The 22,715-nt window shown below is 45.7% G+C and overlaps 1 protein-coding gene across 2 annotated transcripts in view; it reads right to left on the bottom strand.

Annotated features, from left to right (window-relative positions):
• shroom2a (shroom family member 2a) overlaps positions 1–18,202 on the bottom strand; it is a 139,525-nt gene extending 121,323 nt beyond the window's left edge. For both annotated transcript variants that reach the window (XM_078409447.1, XM_078409448.1), the window contains exon 1: positions 17,811–18,202. In XM_078409447.1, the coding sequence (XP_078265573.1) occupies positions 17,811–18,038 (228 nt within the window). In that variant the 5' untranslated portion in view covers positions 18,039–18,202. The remainder of the gene's footprint in view (positions 1–17,810) is intronic.
• Positions 18,203–22,715: the final 4,513 nt, after the last annotated feature.

Genomic DNA, 22,715 nt, shown 5'->3' with positions numbered 1-22,715 from the left:
GAGCTAGCAATACACTTACAAGTTATGATTCTGTGCAACTTGGGGAAGAACCCACAACACGGTGGAGATCATATATGCTCGCTGCCCTTATCCTTCCTCATGTTATCAGGCTTGGGAGATATTATCATCAGAGTGACTGCACCATAGTTTGTACATGGCACATGCCAACTGCATCCACTGCTGCTGCTGGCAGAGGGAATGAATGCTTAGAGTGGTGGATAAAGTGTCAATCAAGTGAACTGCTTTGCCCTGGATGACAGCCAGCTTCTTGAGAGTGGTTCTTCATTCACCATGCAAATGGAGGGCATTCCACGTTAAAACACCACTGAAATCCCTATCTGTCCCAATATGTGGCTCAAAATTGAAATTTGTTTATTGACACTCTGCGAAATGCTACTAAAGATTGGCATTGGGTCCTTTATACTCAATCAAGAAGATGGGTCCTGGCTTGCCATTCATCAAACAGTCTGCACTCCTGGGAGCGTCAAAAGCCAATGGTTTACTCGTCTTTGGAGCGAGACTTGGGTCTACAACATTCTGATTCAGAAGCTGTGTGTACCCCTGAGCAAAGGGTGACAAAGAACAGAGAGCTGCTTTCATTTAGTGAGGTAATAATCTCTGGATCTCCGCCACGTACATATTGGCATGGAGGCAGTACGGTCAGACAGCTGAAAGCGTGCCTCAAAGATTGGTGTGGGAGAAACAGGTTGCAATTCATGGGGAACTGGCACCGTACTGTGCAAAGAGGCCGGAATGAGTTCCACGTGAATAAAGATGGGACTCGTGTCCTGGTGAAGCGAATGCTGGGAGATAAAGCTTTAAACTCAATAATTGGAGGCTGGGTGGGGAAAGGTTTGGTCTAATGAATGCAAATTGAAAAAGTCAAATGGACAAGGTGAGGGGAAGGTTTAGAGGATATCGGGGGGGGGGGGGAGCAAATATTCCAACTTCCCCTCCAGTTACAGTGAGTGGATAATATCTGGAAGGCACTGGAATCAGATACCGATCACTATGTTTAAGAAGCATGTAATCCTAATGCAGGCAATTGGGTTCAGCCTAGATGGGAAAAATGGTCAGCACAGACATGGTGGGCCAAAGGGTCTGTTTCTATGCTGCATGACACTATAGTGCAGGGTAGTAAAATGCATGGTGGTAACCAAATCTCAGGAAGGGGCAGAGTATACAAAGATGATAAAATATCTCCAAATATCTCCAGGCGGTGCAGGAGAAAAATGGTTAAAAATACAAAACTGAATGCTCTTAATCCGAATGTAGTCATAACAAGTTAGGCAAATAGATGGCATAAATACAAATATATGATACCCGCCCCCCTGACATCAGTCTGAAGAAGGGTCTCGACCCGAAACGTCACCCATTCCTTCTATCCTGAGTTGCTGCCTGACCTGCTGAGTTACTCCAGCAATTTGAGAATAAATATCTTTGATTTGTACCAGCATCTGCAGTTATTTTCTTATACTATCTAATCACGATTACAGCAACGTGGTTTTAAAGTGAACAAGGTTGAGAATTAAATATTTCAGAAAACATGGAGTTGAAAGAAAGGATCTTGATTTAGAAAATCAAGAATGGAACCAAGAAACAGCAAGGGACAGAAAACATTAAGCCACAAACAGGAGAGGTAACAGCAAGCATCGTGCATGTCAGAAAATCAGAAGCACGTATAATAAAGGTATTACAATAATCATGAAGGACTTTAACTGTACACAGCCTTGGCAAACAAACCTAGCAATGGTAGCGTCATGGACAAATTCTTGCAATAAGTACAAGGTGGTTTTCTGGATCACAATGTCATGGTACCAACGGGGGGGAAGAGCCTATTTTAGATCTAGAATTGTGCAAACAGAAGAGATAATTAACAATCTTGTAATTAAGAGATGTTGAGGAAGAGTGGCTATAAAATAATAGAGCTTTAAATAACAATGAAAAACAATTTAGCTCATTCTGAAACCAGGTTTTTAAATCTAAGCAAAATCTACTAGAGGTACGAGGTGTGGGTTGAAATTGGAAGAATGGGAACCAAGATTAAAAAGTCAACGAGAAGTTAAACGTAATACAGGCCATCCCCGGGAAATGAACAGGTTCCATTTTTACAGACAACTGTGAATCGATTTTGTCCACAAGTTGGAGAATACACAAAAATGACTTGCAATGGGTAACAATACCGTGGCAGAATTAAAAAAATTAAAAACACACAAAAATGATAAGACTGCACAATTAGGAAAAATGGAGAGAGGGGAAATTAGTTCTGTTGTTCATAAGGACAAATATATGTGTTCATAGGGACTTTTGAATTTAAGATCATGGGAGCTTGTTAGTTAGTATGCAAGGGGGTGTTCGTAACCTGTGGATGGCCTGTGCTAGATTAAAAAACATTTAGAGAGCTGCCAAAATGCAATAAATGTTAAGATTAGCAACAAATTACAAAGCAGCAAAGGAGTACCAAGATATCGATAAGGAAAAGGCGCGCAGAATCTAGAGAGATAGATTGAGAACAGATTGTAAAAGCTTCTGTAAATCTATAAAGGTCAAGATTCACACAAATTAACGTAGGAGATTTTGAGGTTTCAACCCACAGAAGCACAGGTTCAGAGTAAATGACAAGATGCGGTGCATTTGGACATTCTGAAGGCCTTGGATGGATGTCACACAAGAGAGTGGTGTTGGCAAGGCAGAGCGCATGGGGTATGGGACAATGCTGAAGAATGGTTAGTAAGCAAAGATCTATTTAACCACCATCTCCCCCTCTCCCCCAGCTGCTCACCAAATGCAAGTGACTAGGATAGATGGACTAAAAAAAGAGAGGCAGAGAAGTTTATGGAGGCTTTGGTAACTGAAGGCATATCACTGATGAAGAAGCATTTAAGGGCTAGGATGATCAGTAGCTCAGAATTACAATATTGACACTTACTGGACTAAAGGAAGAATGCAGAGAGCGCAAGGAAGCAGGACTATGGATAGAAACAAAGATTTTAAATAAAGATGTTGCCAGAGGTTAGCGGCAGATCAGTGTGCACAAGATGGCTGAGACAACAGGATCCTGTGCAAGTTGCAGCAGAGGCAGAGTTTTGGATGACATCTTAATCATGGAAAATTAACCTGTGAGATGTCAGACAAAAGAGCATAAGCATGGTCAAGTCCAGGGGGGGAAAAAAGATGTTGGTTGAAGGAGAAACATTCGCATCATGAAAACATGATTTGTGGCATTTGCCATCTACAGAGCGCCTGCCACAATTCTCAACAATGACAACATTTGAAATGACTTCATTGGCTGCAAGCCCCTCTGGAATAAGCCAAGCCTGCGATAGACATTGTCCAAACACAAGCCCATTTACCTCAGAGAAGGAACCCTGTAGATAGACACAAAAATCTGAAGTAACTCAGCAGGACAGGCAGCATCTCTGGAGAGAAGGAATGGGTGATGTTTCGGGTCGAGACCCTTCTTCAGACCCTGTCATCCATGTGACTCCATTCTTGGCAGTTCAGCATAGATCGCCCTGTAATGTCAGGTAAAGACCCACCAGCTTCTTAGAGCAATGAGGGAGAGAGCAATAAGGGCAGACATATTCTCACGGCAGTGGAAAACATGGGGGAGGTGTCACTGCCAAGGTCCATGTCTTCACCAGGTAGCAGGATATCTGCGTGCAATGTGGAAGTGTGGGAAAAACCCAGAGGCTCACAGAATCTCCACGGTCTAGGGAACTATACGGGAAGCCCTGATACAAGTGTCTGGTATTTTTTATTTTATTTCACTCTCATACGGTTGTCCCTCGACAAACATTAAGCAGGCAAACCAAAGGTAAAACAACAGTTGAGACGCATCTTCCAGCTCTTAATCCAGTTAAGGTATCCCTGAAGCAGGTTGGTGCTTGCATAAACATCGTAAAAGAACACTTGGGAGTCTGCTAAAATATTTATCTGGTTAATAAGTCATTCTTTACAATAGCTAGTTAACAACATCAAGCATTTTCATGGGGTACGTTCTTTCTCCGGCATGTTTCCAATGTGTGAAAACTGTATCGCTGGAGTTATATGACTTTCAAAGTTGCGTGATACCTTCATTGCCCAAAAGAGAATATACAAACATGAACCAAAGTCACTCACAAATAAACAATTCGTGTTTCATGTTCCTGATAAACCTTTTACCACCAAACCAAACTCCTATGATGCTCCTTCCCCAACAAAATAACTTCCTCAGCTCTCCAAAATAACAGCTCACATTCCTTGAAAAGCAAATAGCTGCAGTTGCTGGAGACAGGAAATACAGAGAGAAATGCTGAGTATCAAAAAAACAGAGTATCATTTCAGGTTGTTGACCTGCCACCAGAACAATAGCTCTATTCCTTTCTCCACACATGCTGCTTGACCTGCTGAGCATTTCCAGCATTGGTGCTTTTATCTCGTTCACTCCCACTCATTTTCCTCTATCCCCTTCCTGCCACTTTGTGGATATTATTTTGCAATGTTTTATTCACAAAATGCTGGAGTAACTCAGCAGGTCAGGCAGCATCTCGGGAGAGAAGGAATGGGTGATGTTTCGGGTCGAGACCCTTCTTCAGACTGATGTCAGGGGGGCGGGACAAAGGAAGGATATAGGTGGAGACAGGAAGATAGAGGGAGATCTGGGAAGGAGGAGGGGAAGGGAGGGACAGAGGAGCTATCTAAAGTTGGAGAAGTCGACGTTCATACCACCGGGCTGCAAACTGCCCAGGCGAAATATGAGGTGCTGTTCCTCCAATTTCCGGTGGGCCTCACTATGGATCTAAAGTTGGAGAAGTCGATGTTCATACCACCGGGCTGCAAACTTCTCTCCCGAGATGCTGCCTGACCTGCTGAGTTACTCCAGCATTTTGTGAATAAATCGATTTGTACCAGCATCTGCAGTTATTTTCTTATATTATTTTGCAATGTTACCGTTCACCAAACTCGTCCCACCCTGAGTGAGCTAGTTTCTCGATTTCACAGGTGACTCTAGATCTGCAGTATTTTAGGGACTGCTGTATTTTGAATGAGATGGGAACGGTCCCTGCCTTTCTGAGCATGCAAAGGACAGCCGAGCTGTTCTCCCTACATTTCTGTCCTGGCCAATACTTGCCTCCCAACCAACACCTCTTCAGATATCCTTGTGGGTTCACTGACATTTGGGGACTGACTCGTGAATAAACTGCATTTCTCACAATGCAAGGGTTCATAAAGCAGAAGAGTCTCATTAGAGTAACTATGTAAACGCAAGTCATAGAGAGAGACGACACGGAAACAGGCCACGACTGAACTCACTGTAGTCCATGTTACACAAGTGCCCTCACACTCAAAACACGCACCTGCATTCAAGGAACCTGTGCTACTCATCAGCAGAAGAAAAATCAGGTAAAAACAGGCATTGCTTCAAGTTCTGCGTAGAAAGGAACTGCAGATGATGGTTTACTCCGAAGATAGACACAAAATGCTGGAGTAACTCAGCGGGTCAGGCACCATTTGTGGAGAAAAGGAATAAGAGACGTTTCGGGTCGTGACCCTTCTTCAGAGTGAGAGTCAGGGAGATGGGAAATTAGAGGAATCAAAAGGTTCAGAACAAATAAGAGGTTGTACTGATGGCCAAGGAAAGATAGAGCTAGTTTAACGATTGATTCTGAGATGCAGAACAGAATCAGGCCCTTCGGACAAACCATTCTCTGCTGATCATCCAACCACCCAGTCACACCAATCCTACATCACCAGCTCACAAATAGTTCTTGAATCGCCTACCTTCTGCTAAAATGGGATGAAGCTTCTGTTTTTAAAAGCCAGTAAGGAAGCCTTGCACTTAACTAAAACAGAGCAGTACATGGACCTGGTAGTGAACATTGATTGCAATGTCCAGTTGGGAAAGGATGTGGGTGGACCACTGAGAGGAAGGTGCTGGTTTTGTGCATTGGGAATGGGCAGCCTGGGTAGAGATTGCACACAGTACAAAGCTGGCCAAAGCAGAACACAATGGGTTTTCGGTAACTGGAGTATGATTCACGGCACCGTGTAATAGCCAGTGCAATTCAGAGAAACAAACACACACACACACACATAAATTCATGGCAAGTTCAACAGCCTAACCGCGGGAGAAGACGGCAGGGAAGAGAAAAGACATTCTGGCCTTCCATCACAGTGAGAAGGGACTGGGGGAGACTCACTGTGATGGATGTTTCTTTTGTTTGGTGTTAGTGTATGATTGTATGTGTTATTGCATTTTTATTGATTATTCTTATTGGTCTTAGTGTTTCAACTGCGGGTAATGTTTCATTTCACTACACATTTATGTGTATGTGACAAATAAACGACTATTGATTGATCCTGCTTGGGCTACCTTGCCAGCAAAGTTTAGGAATTAATGTCACCACTGGAAGAACTGGAAAATCAATATGTGGAAGTGCAGTAGCGAACGTGGGCTGGAAATGGCTCCAGACTCACTCCAACGAGTTGCCACCCACAAAGGGTGGCTCATTGACATGTTTTTTAAATTTTAGCCAAATCAGCTTAAAAAACCAAACCATAACCATGTGTAAGGCTTGGTCTGGTTGGATGATTGCCCAAAGCACAGGTCAATGGCTACATTTTTGCCAGAATGTTGGTGCTGAGAGAAGGAAGGATCCAGAACAGGACAGGAGGTGAAATATTAGGATGTTGCAGAGTAGTTGTCGAGGGTGATGGGATCTGCGGTTTGTGTGCAGACCTCCCAACATTTGATTTTACAAATTCATAATTTTAATGTCCAAAATTCAGAATTTTACATCAAAATTTATAATATGGCGCGTAATGCAACTTTTGAGCAAAAATAAAGTATGCACGCCAAATGCGCATACGTGTTGCGCTACATTCATGTGTGAAAAACGACTATTATTTCCAACAGTCTGTAGTTCTTGGACTACATGTACAATGCCAGGCCTATCATGAGTATATTCTGCTATATATAGAAAGGTTATTGAACAGAAATACGTTTTACAACACAAAGAAAAAATTGTTTTGTTTTGTTTTTTCTATTTTGCTTTTTCCTTACATATCCAGATTCTCTTGGTATTGAATAAAAGGACAATGACCATAAAATGTATGACTAAGTTATGAAGAAAAAGTTGCATTTAAAACTGCATATACCTAATTTCATTGAAGACATACTTGCTCCAGTGGTCTTCAACAGCAAATCACAACTGTCCATGTCCCCCCCACCCCCCCCCCACTACTCCCCCCACTACTCCCCCCACTACTCCCCCCCCCCTCCCCACTCCCCTCCCTCTGACTCCACTCCCCTCCCTCTGACTCCACTCCCCTCTCCCCCTCCTCCCACCCCCCACTCCTCCAACCCCCCCATCCCCACGTCCCTCCCCATCCCCACTCCCCTCCCCTCTCCCGCCCCCCCCACCCCCACTCCCCTCCGATCTGCACCTCCCCTCCCCCTCCCCTGCCCCCCTCCCCCAACCCCACCCCATCTCAACATCAACGGGCCTCACGCTAAGCGATGAGGCCCGGCCCAGCCAGCTGCGAGACGAGGCCGGGCGAGCGGCGGGGCATGTGTTTTGTGGGAAAATGTGAGGCAAAATCAGAATGGCGGAAATGAAATAAGAAAGCGGAAACATTCCGCCAAATTCAGAAGGGTTGGGAGGTCTGCGTGTGGGTTTTCACCGAGTGCTCCCATTTCCTCCCACTTCCCAACAATACGTGGGTTGTAATGTTGATTGGCTGCTGTAACTTGCCCCTGGTGTAGAGGGGAACAGTGGAGTCTTGGAAGGGCTCGGGTGGGAGAGGGAGTTGATGGAAACTTGATTAGTCTAGGAGAGTGCTCAGTGGTCTATAGGAACTCAACGGGCTGGCTATGCCCTAGGAGAAGACATGGAGGGTTTTATTTTAAAGTGAAAGCTCTTTAAATTTGATCCAGTGGGAGAGAGCCAACTCACAATGGAAAGAGAGGTGATGAGAAGGTGGAATTTGATGTGGAGCATTCCTGAGAAATTGGATTTAAAGGTGGACAAGAAATGAACAGGGAGGAGACTATTGGAACTACATGAACTGTTTGCAAACATATAGTATATAAAATTATGAGAACCATAGATGGAATAGACAGTCAGAACCTTTTTTTCCCCAGGGCGGAAATGTTAGGCAAAAGGGCACAGCTTTAAGTTCAGAGGAGGGAAAGTATAAAAGAGATATGAGGGGCAAGTTATTAATAACACAGAGAATTACGAGTGCCTGGAACACTGCCGGGGGTAATAGTGAAAGCAGAAGTGATAGTGGCAGTTATGAGGCTTTTGGATGTACATATTTATAATGCAGGGAATGCAGGAATAGGGATCACATGCAGGCAGAGATTATTCGTTGAATGAAGCATCATGTTACACACATACATTGTGGGCCAAAGGACCTGTGGCTGTGGCTCTACTGTTCTATTTTCTATGCCAGGTGTGGTGTGGCACAGTAATGCCAAACGTGTGATGCAAGCACTAGTGATAGTTGTTATTAATTCTAAACACCAGGGACCCCAAAGAGAATATGAAAGGTAGAGTAGCAGCTCCATACAAGACTGCCCTACAGATCAGCTCCAAACTACTCCTGAGACAGTCCCTCATGATGGAGGATGACTTGCTCCTACTCTGGTTTTGTAGGTCTGGTCAAACAATCTTGGAACTGTCAACTCCTCTCTGGCTGATGTTCCCCAAGAAGGAACATCACAAAAGCTTCAGCTCATGAACAGGGTGGCGGTGGGCAACGGAGTCACTGCGCTTCCCATACTGTGACTATGACTCCACCCACGAAGGGCAGCCGTACACAAAGCTTTGGGACGTCACAAAACTCTCATCTCTGCGACCTAGAGGCAAGATGAGCTGCCAGCGAGTGAGGGGATGGCATGGCAGCCTTGTGTGGAGTTTGTGAGGGGGTCTCCAACGCTGCTTATGTAGGACCTCACCATTCCCACAGTGAGACCCGGACAAGGGTTTCTAGCTTCGAAGAAGGTCACAGAGGTGGAAATAGCCTTCTAATGGAGGGGATAGCTAATGCCTCAGACCTGGCTAAAGTTACACGCACATTCGGAAAGATAGGGACAGGCAGGGCCGACTAAAGGAGATTCGGCAAACATTCACTATTCCACCCCTTAGCTGAAGTTGGTTCAGAAAATGGTTAACTGGCACAGATGGCACACAGTGAGATGATACAGTACGCGTAGAAATAGCACTGACTGCACTGTAACTGGCCCTCATAACATGATTAGAAATATCTAATGTGTAGGTAGAGAAAAGAGTGAGAGCAATCGAGAGGTCAGTGAGACCTGGCAGTAATTCATGACAGGAAGCAGCTATTTTATGCTTGTGAATGTAATAACTGATGTGTCAATAATACTAGAGGGTTGGTTTCCATTTCTTATCTCAGGGAACCAATCCCAGGCTATGTCCTGAACCTTGGAAAAATAAACAAATACGAAACTGGTTACAGCTCTGGAACAGGAAGGCCCACCAGTCTGCATACTGTCAAGGAGGACTCGGGGACCCCATTTCTAACACAGCCTGGTGGGGACGGGTCTGTCACTGTGGGGGTGGGGGATGGCACCAGTGGGACGGGTCTGTCACTGTGGGGGTGGGAGATGGTGGGGATGGGTCTGTCACTGTGGGGGTGGGAGATGGTACCGGTGGGGACGAGTCTGTCACTGTGGGGGTGGGAGATGGTACCGGTGGGGATGGGTCTGTCACTGTGGGGGTGGGAGATGGTACCGGTGGGGATGGGTCTGTCACTGTGGGGGTGGGAGATGGTACCGGTGGGACGGGTCTGTCACTGTGGGGGTGGGAGACGGCACCGGTGGGGGTTCACTAGTGCTAATCAGCGCTAACAACGACCATAAGCTCAGGGGGACTTAATCCACAATGTGCGAGGCTTCTTATAGTATACGTGCATTTGACAAAAGGGCCCTAATATTCTTCCCTTTCCATGAATGGTTTGTTCATGTTTGAAATGCAAGAGGGGGAAGCTTACTAATTCAAACAGCTTCAACAAAAGCATGCAGAAAGCTCTGACGTCAGGAAGTGTGCGTGATATACCTCATGGCCTGAGTATCGTGCGTGATCCCCATACGTTTCCAGTCTCAGACTGTACTGTTCCAGCAGGGATTATGTCAGCTGCTGGTACACTGATAACATGGAGAGCAGAGTGGTCATTTCTGTGGCTGGTCAGTAACTTCAATTGGATCATGGGCAATGGCATTACATTGCCAAACTGTAACCTATCAACATTTAAGGCACAAGGATAGTATAGCCTCATGTCCACTTGGCTAATCAATAACAGACACAAAAAGCTAGAGTAACTCAGCGAGTCAAGCAGCATCTCTGGAGAAAAGGAAATTGGTGACATGTCAGGTTGAGACCCTTCTTACACTGGGTAATATATTCTGTCTTTTCATTCCCGAGCAAGTTGGGAAATTCGATTATGAGGAGGCTATGAAGACTGCAGATATATAGGTGTGGGTCGGTTTCAACAAGGAGGTCAAAATCCCTACTGTTGCTAAACGAGTTGAGCAGTGTGTGTATATCCCTGTGCAAAACCTCTTTGTATACACCTCTTCACACCAGGCTGAAAACAGGCATATAAGCAAGGTAGGTGACTGGGAAAGATGGCAGAAGATAATGGGTTTTGCAGAGAACATGAGTGTAGGAAAAATGAAACCATTTTTTTCTTAAATGGTGGGAAACTGGTAAGTAAAGTTAAGGAGTCAGACAGCACAGAAACAAAGGCCTTTGGTCCAGAGTTCACATCAAACATCCATCAAACATCCATCTACACCAATTCCATTTCATTTTCCTCCCATTCCCATCAACTCCCCCCCATATTCTATCGCTCACCTGCACACTTGACAATTGGGGACAATTTAGAGCAGCCAATTAATCTATCAATCGGCAAGTCTTTCGGGAAGGATGTGGAGTACCATGGGGAAACCCACACGTCACAGGGAAAACATAAACTCCACACAGGCAGCACCAGAACTCAACTATTTAGGTCACAGACCCCAAAAATTGGCACCATCGGTAGATGCAGAGATGGTGTTTATGTCCTGACTCTGAAGTCCAGAACTGTGCGTGGGTCACCATCTGAAAACAAGGTGTTGGCTAGTCAGGTCTGAGATGAGAAGCCGTTTCCCGAGTGCCAAATCTTTGCAATTCTCAGCCAGAATTCTCTGTCACGGCTTTGTGACCGAGTACAATCGAGATGAAGTTCAATAAGGTTTTTGATATTAAGGGGATGAAGTTAGTGCAGGAAAGTAATGCTCGGGTAAAGGGTCAGAACTGATCTGATTGATTAATGGAGCAGACACAAGGCACTGAATGGCCTATTCCTCCACCCATTTCTCATGTAACTGGCTCCCACATCATGAAGAGCAGAGATGCAACTGAGGAGTACGTTGCCAATACAATACAAGGGTGTAAGGTTCCACTGATGAGTTGAACAGCAAGATGGAGCAGGTGGGATAAAGGACCCATCTACAGTGATGTGCCCTCTATGTGACTGCACTTGTACATCTCACACTCTATAAATAACTTGATAAACTCTCACAGGACCACCATCATTAATTCCTGGTTGAAGCAAAGCATGCTCATTAAATTGAACATATTCACATGTTACACTTTTCGACCATTTATAACCACTCCTGTCCCCATCCCAACCTTCCCAAATCCCTCAAGAACCAAAAGAACAGGCGACTCTCCCTTCATGCTCCAACGAGCACCTTCTCAGGCAAATTTTCTCAAATGCTCTTACTTCAGCAGACATCACCCTCCATTGAATCCACACAAGATAAATGTTCAGGGCGACAGAGCAGCAGGTCCTGGGTGAAGTCCCAGCCCATGGCCCTAGACTCTGGACGCCCCTCATTAAGGGAAACCCAAGGATGTGGAGTGATCCCAACAGACCTCGATGCCACTTGGTGGACCTACTCATTGGACTCTGGACTCAAACATTGTCTTATTACAACTTAAATGGTCCATTGGGTTCCCCCTCCAGAGTTCCACCAAGTCCTGGCACACTCTACACTACTTGGCAGTCTCACAGACTCCCGCCATTTTACTTCAACAACCTGAGCTGACAATATTACATGGACCTGTACATGCAATAAAATTGGAAGCAGGTTTGCACATTTCCAGGATACCGACAATTTCTGTGGTTTCGAGAAGTATGTGAGAGATTCCAACCCCTCCTTGAAGGAGTTGCTCCCGACGTTTTGCACTTCAGTCTCAACCGCTTGATCTTTGGGCGCCCAGTGAAGATGTCGGTTGGTCAGGCCAATGGCCATCCTTGTAGTGACCATCCACAGGTCTAAGCAACTGGCTGTCAAGGGTTCCATCCAATCTGCCAGCCCCTAGTGCTCAGATATCTGTGGAGAGACCGCCAGGTCCCACAATATGTCTGCGGATGTCCACAACCAAGAGCACTGGGGGAATTGAACTGCGCAGACAAGTTTTAGTTTTCTTTTAAAATAAATTAGGTTTGTAAAAAAAAAAACACACGTGGAAGTTAAAATATCAAGACAAAGTGGTCAGAAAAATCAACTTTTGAGAAAAATAGCAACGTAAGTTGCATAAATCAAAGAAAATCTTTTCAATGTTTAAAATGAACATTTGTTTTTCTCTAAACTTTTGGTAAGTTCACGCAATGCGCCTTTTTAAAATGGTACAATTTTAATAAATTAGTGGTCCCAAAAATGTATGAAATCACTAGACCAAATGGACCCGTTGGGCCCAAACCTCCCCTGCATTGGTGCAGCACCCTCTCCCCCCTCCCCCCCCTCCCCCCTCCCCTCTCTCCCCCCCTCCCCTCTCCCCTCTCTCCTCCCTCCCCTCTCTCCCCCTCCCCTCTCTCCCCCCTCTCCCCTCTCTCCCCCCTCCCCTCCCCTCCCTCCCCCCTCCCCTCTCTCCCCCCTCCTCCCCTCTCTCCCCCCTCCTCCCCTCTCTCCCCCCTCCTCCTCCTCCTCCTCCTCCCTCTCCCCTCCCCCCTCCCCCCCACTCCATCCCCCTCAACCCCCCTTATCCTCCCTACTCCCCCCCACCTTCCTCTCCCCTCCCTCCCCCCTCCCTTCCTAGGAGATAGATTTAAACTTTAAAATGTGAATAACTTTTAAAATATAACGCCAATTTCAATGAAACTTCTTCCATTAGTACCAAAGGGACAACGCGAGTAAGGTGGTCCTACAATTGTCGCGCTATTGTGTACCGTTTTGGCTGTAGATCAGGAACAAACAAACGAGAGTTTTAGTATATAGATTATTCAGCCTCTCAAGCCTCTCAGCCTCTCAAGTCTGTCCCGCAGTTGATCTAGATTTTGATTGATCTCAGCTCCATTTTCCTGTCTCAGCTCCAAGGGAAATTGGCTACACTTATGATAGTGGTTTTGAGAAGTTACAGGTGTTTCAAGGACAGTTGGTACTTTGGCAGGGATTTGGGGGAAAGTGTATTTTGAGCCAAAAAAAATCAGTCGAGGTAGGTTAATGTATTGGCAACATATTCCTCATGTAAATAAACCCAGAAAAACAAATTGCCAAAATGTACCCTATATCTGCCATTCCCTTGCTAACTCTGGCATGGAGATAACTGAATTTCCAACCCACTTCAGGATGCATTGCGATTGGAAATGAAGCAGTGTGGGGGGGTGGTGATTTCAGGTTAAATTATTAAACCAAAGCAAAAAAACAAAGTGCTGGAGCAACTCAGTGGGTCAGCTAGCATCTGTGGAGGGAATGGATATAGTTTCAGGTCGGGACCCTTTTAAGACTGATCAGATGCTGCCTGACCTGCCTGCTGAGTTCTTGCAGATATTTGTCTTTTTGTTCAAGATTCTAGCATCTGCAATTTCTTGTGTCTACATTACACCAAAGGACTGTCTGTGTTTTCAATTGGAACTTAAAATCCTACAGGCCCTGAGCATTATTTGAATAGTAGGAGAGTTTATCACTTAACCAATATTTAACTGTCAACAAACATTATTAAAACAGGATTTTGTATTAAGAGGCTACAGAACTGCTTTACTTGTGTGCAGTTGTCCATACCATTCGTGGTTAGTCAAAGGCTCTTCGGCTAAACCTGCTTTTAATCCTCAATGTGAAAAGAGACCATGAAAAGCTTCCTGCCTCTACAAAGATATCCCAATGTATGTATCTACAAAATATATACACTGAATGAGTTTATAGTGTGGGGAGCATAGAGTTAAACAGGGCAACTAGCAAGCAACTTCCTTTGTAAGAAAACAAACAGATGAAGGAAATCAATGGATCAAGCAGCATAGTTTAATTTAGTTTATTGTCACATGTACTGAGATACAGTGAAAAGCTTTTGGTGTGTTCTAACCAGTCAGCGGAAAGACAATACATGATTACAATCGAGCCAGCCACAATGTACAGGGACATGATAAAGGGAATAATATTTAGTGCAAGATAAAGTCAAGTAAAGTCCGATCAAAGATAGTCTGAGGGTCTCCAATGAGGTAGATAGTAGCTCACGACTTCACTCTAGTTGTGGTAGTTTGGTTGCCTGACAACAGCTGGAAAGAAACTGTCCCTGAATCTGGAGGTGTGCATTTTCACACTTTATACCTTTTGCCCAATGTAGAGGGGAGAGGAGGGAGTGGCCGGGGTACGACTTGTCCTTGATTATGCTAGTGGCCTTTTTTGTGGAAGGTAAAGGAATTGTCGACGTTTCGAATAGAGATCCTACATCAGGACTGTGCCTTCATTTAATCTAGACCTGGACTGAGATGATTCACATGAATTGCAAAATGAAGTCAATATTCCATCCCATTATTTCAGCTCAATGCAGACACTAAGCACACAATTCCAAGTCTCCAATATTCCTTCTGCTGAAGCCCACACAATTCTCCAGCTCATGACACTCGGTGAAGGGGCAAAGACAGACCACAACTTCACTTGGTCAAGGTGATGTATTTTAAAACTGATCATTGATGGTCTGGTGGTTTTAGGGACAGAGCTAAGATTTGAAACTGAAACAACGAGTAATAGCTCCTTTGTACACTTCTTCACATGACACTACATAAACCGTCCTCTCTCGACCACCTTCATTACACACCGCCCACTGTGCACACACCCAGATCTATGTCCAACAAAGAGTCCATCCAAACTCTTCGCAGTTTCAATAACCTCGCCAACTAGTCTCAGGCTGGAATGAGACACAGGTAATAGACGTCATATCCATGCAGAAAAAGACACAGTCACAATGACTCCACCTCGGTCATTTTCTGGATATCAATCATAGGTTAAGAATGTGCTCACAACACGTATTTCCCAAGGTTGGCCCACTTTAGCAAAAAGTAAATTCTGCAGAAGGTGGTTTAGATAATTCACTAATGGTAGCAAGCAAAGGAAGGTATACCCTGTCGATAAGTTCAGTCACCATGAACTGGTGGTCTTTTCAACACATCATCACCAATTGTTTCATCACATACAAATGATCGGAAATGGTATCACGTCGACCAGGTAGACGGAAAAAGGCCTTGTGAACTCACTGATGACACATTGCCAGTGATGCTAGTATCATTTCACAATTCACACAAAACATAATTACTCCTTGTGGCAACTTGTGGGTAAACATTATTTGATCAGTATGGTCTTTTTCTCTCATTATCATCATCAATTTTAAACAAGCAATACCTAAGATAGTTCCACTATAAATATCACATCAGGGTGTTTTGCTGTTTGCCCATAAATATTACCAGTTTCTTCCAATTTCATCAAGAAATTTCCAGCAGCAGAATTATTTGGCAGCATCCTCCCCTCAGAGACACAAGTTTCAATCCACACCCTGCATCCTACAGGCTGTAAACCTTGTCACTGGATCCCTGACCAATGACTTCATTCACCCTTACATCAGAAGTCTAAAAATGGACAAGATGGCTTCCAACTTTGTGTGGTCCAAAGCTGGTTTGGACCACATATCCAGAACATTAAAAGTCCATCCACCAACAACACCTAGTAACATCACCCAATGGTGTGGACACAGGAGGCAGATATTTGGCCAGCTCCCAGTCCAATCCCACCCATAATACTCCCCTGCCTATTTCCCTCTCAGATGTCCATCAACTCAATAGACAATAGGTGCAGGAGTAGGCCATTCAGCCCTTCGAGCCAGCACCGCCATTCAATGCGATCATGGCTGATCACTCTCAATCAGTACCCCGTTCCTGCCTTCTCCCCATACCCCCTCACTCCGCTATCCTTAAGAGCTCTATCCAGCTCTCTCTTGAAAGCATCCAACGAACTGGCCTCCACTGCCTTCTGAGGCAGAGAATTCCACACCTTCACCACTCTCTGACTAAAAAAGTTCTTCCTCATCTCCGTTCTAAATGGCCTACCCCTTATTCTTAAACTGTGGCCCCTTGTTCTGGACTCCCCCAACATTGGGAACATGTTCCTGCCTCTAATGTGTCCAATCCCCTAATTATCTTATATGTTTCAATAAGATCCCCCCTCATCCTTCTAAATTCCAGTGTATACAAGCCTAATTGCTCCAGCCTTTCAACAACTCCACCCTGACTCTCCTAGCATTACCTACTCCGTGTCATTTACAATGGCAGGGGAAACCCAGATGGTTTGAGTTGAGTTTAGTTTATTGTCACGTGAACCGAGGTACAGTGAAGAACCTTTGTTGCGTGCTAACCAGTCAACAGAAAGACAATACGTGATTACAATCGAGCTACCCATAGTGTACAAATTCATGACAAAGGGAATAACGTTATGATCACAGGGGCTACATGCAAACTCCACACAGACAGCACCAGAGTCTTTGGAGCTGCCCTACACCGCTGCCCAGATTCCTGTAACATCCAGGAATCAATTAACTCAATCCAGGCAGGGAATTCCAAACACGACCTCAGTGGACCACCTCTGACTGAGATTGGAACCCGCTGGTTCCAGAAGTCCCCTGCTCAACCCTGTGAGATTGTTGAATAGAGTCATGGAATCACAGTGTGGAAACAGGCCACACCGACCAACATGTCCAATCTTCACTAGTTCCACCTGCCTGTGTTTGGCCCTTATCCCTCCAAACCTGTCCTCTCTATGGATTTGTCCAATTGTTTCTTAAATGTTGCAATAGTCCCTGCCTCAACTACCTCCTCGGGCAGCTCGTTCCATACACCCACCACTCTTTGTGTGAAAAAGTTACCCTTCAGATTCCAATAAAATCTTTCCTCCTTCACTTAAAACCTATGCCCTCCGAAACTCTGAGCGTCCACCCGATCTATTCCTCTCTTGATTTTATACACCTCGGTAAGATCATCCCTCATGTCCTCCAGAGAATATTAAAGTCCCAGCCTGCTCAACCTCTCCATGTTGCTGAACTCTGGAGAATAACAATTCCAGCGAGCGACTCCCTGCCACTTCTCAAGGGCATAAGAAAATAACTGCAGATGCTGGTACAAATCGATTTATTTACAAAATGCTGGAGTAACTCAGCAGGTCAGGCAGCATATCAGGAGAGAAGGAAATGGGTGACGTTTCGGGTCGAGACCCTTCTTCAGTCTGAAGAAGTTACTCCAGCATTTTGTGAATAAATCGATTTGTACCAGCATCTGCAGTTATTCTCTTATACATCTCAAGGGCAGCCAGGTTGGGGGATCCTGGCCTTGCCAGCGACGCCTGGGTCTGGTTTAAATGGATTAAGGAGCGACCCTCGCTGTCCCCCGGAGAGGTCAGAGCTCCGCTCCCCAGGGGTGGGGGGTGTGGGGGGTGTGGGGGGGTGTGGGAGAGGTGGGGGAGAGGCGGCCGGAGCTGCCGCTGCTTCCTTTACCTTGGTGATGAGCAGAGGCTCCCGGTGCTCCTGGCCTCCGCGCAGGGTGAATCCCCACGGCGCTCCCCCGCTCAGGGCCACCTCCAGGCAGCGGCTGCCCTCGGCCGCCCTCCGCTCACCCATCACCGGCACCGACACCGACACCGACCCGCCGGGCTCGTCCCCCGCCGCTGCTGCCGCTGTTGCCGCCGCCGCTGCTCCCTTTGTGCGCAGCCCTTCCCCGGCCATGGGGCACTGGCTGCGGACCCGCGGGGACACTCACTCATTCAGGGGCTGAGGTGGGATGGATGGATGGATGGATGGATGGATGGGTGGGTGGATGGGCGAGTACACGCTCCCGGCCCGGGTCCCCGCCTGCCCCGGGCAGCGCACCTTCCACCTGCGGGGAGACACACACAGAGAGGGTGTCTCACCTCCCACAGCCGCACCTCAGCGGATCCACACTCACCCTGCTGGGCGCTGCCTCGCACAGCAGCCGCTCGCTCACCTCACCTCACGCACCATTCGGCCCCTCTCCCACTGCTATCCCCGCAACCACAATTCTGCAACGCCCTCTCTCTTTCTCTATGCACCCCCCCGCGCCGCTCTGTGCCTTCAGCATCGTGGCTTTTTTGCAAATCTTTCATTCATGGGTCCTATGTACCTTCTATGTTTTGTTGCCTTCCATCACAGTGAGGGGGTGTTTGGAGTCACTGTGATGGATGTTTGTGTTGGGGTCGTGTGTCCTGTGTTCTTTTCCTTTTTTGCTGTGTCTTGTGACTGCTGAAATCCCGTTCGGTATTTATACCGAATGACAATAAAGTTCTGTTATGTCTCTCGAACACCTTCTCGACTCCAAACGTCACCCGTTCCTTTTCTCCAGATGTGCAGGAAAATAACTGCAGATGCTGGTTCAAATTGAAGGTCGACACAAAATGCTGGAGTAACTAACGTCGCCCATTCCTTCTCTCCTGAGATGTTGCCTGACCCGCTGAGTTACTCCAGCTTTTGTGTCCATCTTCGATTTAAAGCAGCATCTGCAGTTCCTTCCTACATATGCTATATCTCTCGTATGTATCCCTTTGCCCTGACTCTCAGTCTGAAGAAGGGTCTCAACCCTCGTCACCTATTCCTTTTCTCCAGTGATGCTATCAGACCCGCTGGGTTACTCCTTTATTTTGTGCCTCTCTTCGGTTTCAGTCCCTTCCTACACACACCTTACTTAAAGGTATTCTTTCAAGAAGGGTCCCGACCCGAAATTTCGCCTCTCCATGTCCACCAGTGATGCTGCCCGGCCCGTCGAGTTACTCCAACACACTTTGTGTTTTGCTTACGTGACTTATGGAAACAGGCTCTTCGGCCCACATCATCCATGCCGACCATCCATCACCTGTTCACATTGGTTCAATTGTATTCCATTTTCGTTTCCATTCTCTGAACACAAGGACACAATTTACAGGGGTTAATGAACCACGCTCTTTGTGGGAGGAAAACCCACGCGGTCACAGGGAGAACATGCAAACTCCACACATAACATCCAAGGTCAGGATTGAACCCGTGTCTCGGGAGCTGTGATCTCTGATACACTGTGCCGCCCCTTTTATTGACTCACCCCACAAGGGATCTCTGAACAGAAACTGAATCGACACTTTCCACACCCTCACTCTGCACAGGTGCTGCACCAACTACCGAGTTTTTCCTGCATTTTCTCTTCCCACTCACTCCTTGCAGGAAGTCCTCAACCTCCCCCTTCCGATCATTTCGCCAAAGACCCAGTCTGTTGTCTGTTCCTGAAAATAAAACAAACTGCAGATGCGAGAAATCTGAAATAAAATCAGGAAATGTTGGAAACATTCAGCAAATTAGGCAGCAACTGTGGAGAGTTTCTGGTCCTGGTTTCGTAAGGTCACACATTAAGCACCAAAGACAAAAGGGATGGGTATAAAATCCTTGGATCCAGGGTAAAAATGTCCAATTCTTTCTTGGAATTTTAAAACTGTGCTGTGCACATCGAGTCCGTTCTGGTTGATTACTGAGCAAACACCTCATAAATGGTTATCTTTCATTCTGACGATTCAGGGACTGTGGTAAAAGCAAGGGCAGCAGAATGAAATAAACAGTTTAAATATATTGTGACACATACATGGCTATGCAGGTGAGGTATTGAAGCTGCAGTATGTAGGAGCTATGGAGACCACGCCTACAGTGAGAATCTTCAGTTCTGAGTGGGTGAACTCGAGTCTGAGAGTTGGATTATTGTGATGAGGCAGAGTGAGGTAATGCTACCAGAACACGTTGTTCCAGGAGGCAACCACGCCCTTTAGAATATGTTAGTCGAGGGACGGGGCAGGTATTGGGATTAGAAGGGCGTGCTGCAGGAGTCTTGTCCAACAGGTACACATTTCTAGCAACTTGTGTGGATGAGAGAAGGGAATGCAGAGTAGATAGCAAACTGGTACCTGTGATGCAGCGGGTCGAACAAGCTGAAACAGTGAAGAAGATAGTAGTCAAAAAAGAGGGTAGGATAGTTAGGGGGATGGAGACTGTTCTCTGCTCCTGTGCAACACTCCTTAGAGCTTGGCATCAGAGGAGAGGAGAATAGTCTAATTGTCAAAGTTCAATGTGAGAACGAAGGGCCTGGACAGGACAGGAAGGCAGGTTTGCAAAAGGAATATGGGCAGCTAGGGTCCAAAAATATAAATAACAGAATTTCCTAATTAAATATTACCCCTGTCATGTGCAAATTAGCATAGTGTTCATAAGAGTTCAATGCCTGGTTCAAAATAGCTTTTGATTCATGGAGTTATGAGAGGAAAACCATGTTTGCCAAATTTACTGGAGTTTAAAACACTGTAAATAGTGGGATAGTGGGTGTGGTGTATTTGGACTTTCAGAAGGACTGATAAGTTGTCACACACTAAATCATGAAATAAAACAAGAGTAGATGATGGCATGGTGGATAACATACTGGCTCGGGTACATGAATGGTTAATAGGCAGAAAGCAACGAGTAGGAATAAATGGATCTCCTTCCATTTAGGTGGATCTGACAGGGTAGATGCTTCCTCTGGCTGGGATATCTAGAACCAGGGTGCCCATCTCAAAATAAGCGGTGTCTGTTCAGATCAGAGATGTGGAGATATTGCTTCATCCAGATTTAGTGAGTCTTTGGAATTGTCTTTCTCTCTGCGAGCTGGTTCAGTTATTCATTATGTTCAGGAAAGAGATTAATGATTTTATTTTAGAGATTAAGGGAATCAAGGTGTGTGAGTTTAGTGCAGGAAAATGCTGTTGAGGTAAAAGATCAGCATTTTTTGTTGTGTGGTGGAGTTAGCGAGAGGGTCCAGTGCACTCCCCTTGATTCTATCTCTTACATTATGGTGTGAATGCTGATTAAACATTCCAGTTGGAGATGAAGAAGTGTGCAGGCCTTGGACTGATAGACCAGGCGTGAAAGGGAAGGAGGATCAACTAAATGCTTGGTCTCAATCTAAGTGTTGACAAAGTCTGTTGGACAGATTGATGGTCAGTGTAGTCCCACAGTGGTGTTGGGCAGAGAAGATTTCAACCCAGCAATGACAAAAGACAACTGATGTCATCTCAACTTAAGATGGTGTTCAACTTAGAAGGGAATGTTTGTGCAGGCAGTGGTGCTCTTGCTACTCTTGCCCTTCAATGTTGTAGACATTGCCGGTTTGTGAAATGCTGTCGCAGTGTACTCGGTGGGTAAGTGCAATGCATGTTGTAGGTGGTGCATACTGCAGCCACTGTGCACCCATCATGGAGGGAATGAATGAATTAAGGTGGTGGATTGGGTGCCAGTCCAGTGACTTGCATTGTCCTGAATGATGTTGAGCTTCCTGAGTATCTTGGTCTTGCAAGCATCCAGGCATGTGGAGAAATCTCCATCATATTCCTTTCTTGTGCCTTTGAGATGGTGGTGAGGCTTTGGAATGTCAGAACCTGAGTCAGTCTCTGTAAGAGAGGGACTCTGCTTCCAGGCTTGAGCTGATAAATGATGAATAACATTCGTACTTGACCAACAACGTTAATGAGAAACACAACTGGATCAGCCAATATAAAGGCTATGCTGAATAAAGCAGGCTCAACGCTCAATATTCTGCAGTGTAGATAAAGCCCAGAGCCTCTTCCCCAATGATATGGCAAAAGTCAGGTGAGTGGTGGAATACTCTCCACTTACTTGAGGGGTGCAGCTGCAGACATTCTCAAGGAACTCAGTGCCGTCCAAGTGGTGCTCCGCTTCCTCCAGTCACTTCCACTGCATCCACCACATGGGGACCATGGAGATAATGTCTGCAGGATACAATGGAGTAAAGCACCATCTTCGTTGGCAGCCACCCCCTAACCCACAGCATCCATGGGGTGAAAGCATGAGCTTTCAGTGAGCGGGAACACAACATATATCAATCAGGAGCAGGTGTTAGCTGATAAGCTCCTTGAATCTGCCATTTGGTAAGATCATGACAGCTCCAATTGCAACCATCTAACTTTTCCCCAAGTTGCTCATCAAGGATCTACTCACCTCTGCCTTGAAAACATTCAAAGACACTTCTTCAACTGTGTTTTGAGGAAGAGAGTTCCAAAGACATTCAACCCACTGAGAGAAAATGTGTCCCATCTATTTTACATGGGTGACATGGTATTTTTAAACAGCGACCTCAGAACATCAAGTTTAGTAAAGAACACCTGGGTTAAATCAGTCACTATTATAAATACAGAAGACTGGACAGCTAGGACAGCAATTGTGATGACCTTAAGAGAGAGTTATTTGCAGAGGTTGCTGTTTCGTGTGAGGGGTTGAATAGGGTTGGGAGATGGAGTGTATGTAACAGTGCAGACAAGGAAGTGGACGAAAATGACTTTAAGAATAATAATAATAATAATAATGCATTACATTTATATAGCG

Source organism: Rhinoraja longicauda, chromosome 12, assembly GCF_053455715.1.
Source record: "Rhinoraja longicauda isolate Sanriku21f chromosome 12, sRhiLon1.1, whole genome shotgun sequence".
Lineage (NCBI taxonomy): Eukaryota > Metazoa > Chordata > Chondrichthyes > Rajiformes > Arhynchobatidae > Rhinoraja > Rhinoraja longicauda.
The sequence above is the reverse complement of the archived record's forward strand: the minus strand, read 5'-3'. Positions and strand labels throughout refer to the sequence as shown.